At 39.8% G+C, this 2,135-nt stretch overlaps 2 protein-coding genes across 6 annotated transcripts in view; one reads left to right on the plus strand and one right to left on the minus strand.

Moving 5' to 3' along the window:
- LOC103274981 (60S ribosomal protein L5) overlaps positions 1-2,135 on the plus strand; it is a 20,382-nt gene that overhangs the window by 13,508 nt on the left and 4,739 nt on the right. The gene's annotated exons all lie outside the window — the stretch shown is intronic.
- FAM69A (family with sequence similarity 69 member A) overlaps positions 332-2,135 on the minus strand; it is a 39,860-nt gene continuing 38,056 nt past the window's right edge. For 4 of the 5 annotated variants that reach the window (XM_021719468.1, XM_021719470.1, XM_008072412.2 and 1 more), the window contains one exon: positions 332-1,637. In XM_021719468.1, the coding sequence (XP_021575143.1) occupies positions 825-1,637 (813 nt within the window). In that variant the 3' untranslated portion in view covers positions 332-824. Of the gene's footprint in view, positions 1,638-1,925; positions 1,928-2,135 lie in introns of all 5 variants that reach the window. The other variant, XM_021719466.1, reaches the window with a different exon arrangement.

Consider the following 2,135-nt stretch of genomic DNA (forward strand, 5'->3'; position numbering starts at 1 on the left):
GTCTCGAACCCACAGGCTCAGGCAATCCACTCACCTCAGCCTCCCAAAGGCACGGGATTACAGGCTGAGCCACCGAGCCCGGCTGGGTCTGTGATCTTAAGAGGTAAGTTTTGAAGGGCTCAGCCAGTTGATAATAAGATGGACCCTTCTAATCTTTAGTATGAAGAAAGTTCATTTTCAGCCACAAAAATTGGTGATTGTACATGGCCAAGGGTAACAGTTCCTGGAGTAAGCCACTTGAAACATGAAGCTACATATGACATCTGAAGCCTGAGTGAGGTTAAAAATGTGTGTATACATCTATACAATAAACCATGCTATTAAGCCAACATCTGTTTATAAAGGAGTAATTTTAATTAGGCTGCTTTGCAGTCTCAATTTCTGTTAATGTGCAAACTTTACCATGCTAAGACATTAGTAAATTTATAAGTTTTCTTTTTTAAACAGCAGCTTTGATGCAAACACAATGTTTCCAGCATTGGTATTTTGGCTAACAAATCTACAAATCACTCTCACTGTTGATGTTTATGGAATGAGGCTTTTCACAGCATTATTTTTAAAAGTCATTAGTCAAGATAGTTACACAGTGAATGTACTTGGGAAATGTAACAGGGCTTCTGAAAGGATGGGAATGAATTGTGTGGGCCTGTTGATCTTAGTAAGCCTCTGGCCGTTCCTTCAGTAATCACATTAAGGATGTTGGCTTCTCAGGCCCCAGGGAACGGAGTTTTGTGTAAATGGCAGGGGTCTGAATTGGAAGCCATTTTTCAATGCTCAAAGTTGTTCTCTTAAAATGCTAAGTTCTTGGTAACTGTCCAAATGAACTAGGAGTCATTTGTGTAGGAAATTTTCTTCCACAATAATGTTTTTAAGTTATTTAGTATCAAAGAATGTTCCATTTCCATCTGATTTGCTGTGACTTTGAGGGCAATACAGGAATAAAGCTGCTTTTCTAATTCTTCTCGAATTTCACTTGGAGCACCACGCAGTAGGTAGTCCTTGAGTAACTGACAGGCTTTTGCCAGGTTTGGCTGTATCACTTCGGAAGTACACTTCATTGTGCTCTGATCACAGCTAGTTCTACAATCCGTGCCATAGACACAATCCAAATCAGACTCACAGTGACGATCCTTAATAAGTTCTTTCAGGTTTGTCTCTGGCACAATTTTTCTCATATCCACCATTTTCAAATCATATTTATCATTGTATCCTAGGTTTTTGGCACTAGTGTCACACATGAGGAAATTTCCATAGGGGCCATGGAAAACATCTTCCACAAATTCTAGAAGTCCTATGGCTATTTTAGCCTTTCTAGGCCATGATGGTGTGAACAACTGATCCATGCTTCTTCTGAACCCAGATGGAATAAAAAGTTCAATGACCCATGGAAGGCTTATTCCATAAAGAGAGGTATATTCAACACTTTCCATCACATAGAGATCACCGCAGAATCCCATTAGTTTGGGGGTATGTTCTTTATCTTGAAGTATCACCATGAGAAGAAATTCATTGAGTTGAAGAAGTGCCCAGGCTGACTTTGCTTCTCCCAAAGAAACCTGGCCATCTTTGTCTCCATCAGCCACCGTCAGGACAAGATTAACCAGTTCAGGGAGGTTTCCTTGGTCACCCAACTTGGCCTGTCAAGAATGTGGCTAATTATTCACAAGGAATGGAAAAAGTTTCTGTGTAACATTTCCTTTATGGACATTATTGCCATGCTAGGAGTAATCCCACTACTGAATCTCCATAAAGAAATTTAACATGTTACCTCTCCAGATGTTTATGATGCTTCCTTTTCAAGGGAATGAGAACCGTTTTATGCAATCACAGGAAAACCCACTTTAAATATATTTGTCTACAAAATGGTCACTCTAACTCCTCCAGCCCCTCTGAACCTTTAGATGGCTCACCACCACATTAATTACTTCTCATCTTATGCCTGTATTTACTTGCAAAACTGCTTTGTAATGTACAGAAATCAACATAATAAGCATCAGCTGAAAATTATTTTCTCCTGTTTTGTATTAATCACATTAATAGAATTATTTTGTTCAAACAGTATTACTGGCTGGGTGTGGTGGCTCATGCCTATAATTCCAGCACTTTGGGAGGCCGAGGTGAGAGGACTGCCTGAG

Source organism: Carlito syrichta, unplaced genomic scaffold (assembly GCF_000164805.1).
Source record: "Carlito syrichta isolate Samal-C Ts95f unplaced genomic scaffold, Tarsius_syrichta-2.0.1 Scaffold115576, whole genome shotgun sequence".
Lineage (NCBI taxonomy): Eukaryota > Metazoa > Chordata > Mammalia > Primates > Tarsiidae > Carlito > Carlito syrichta.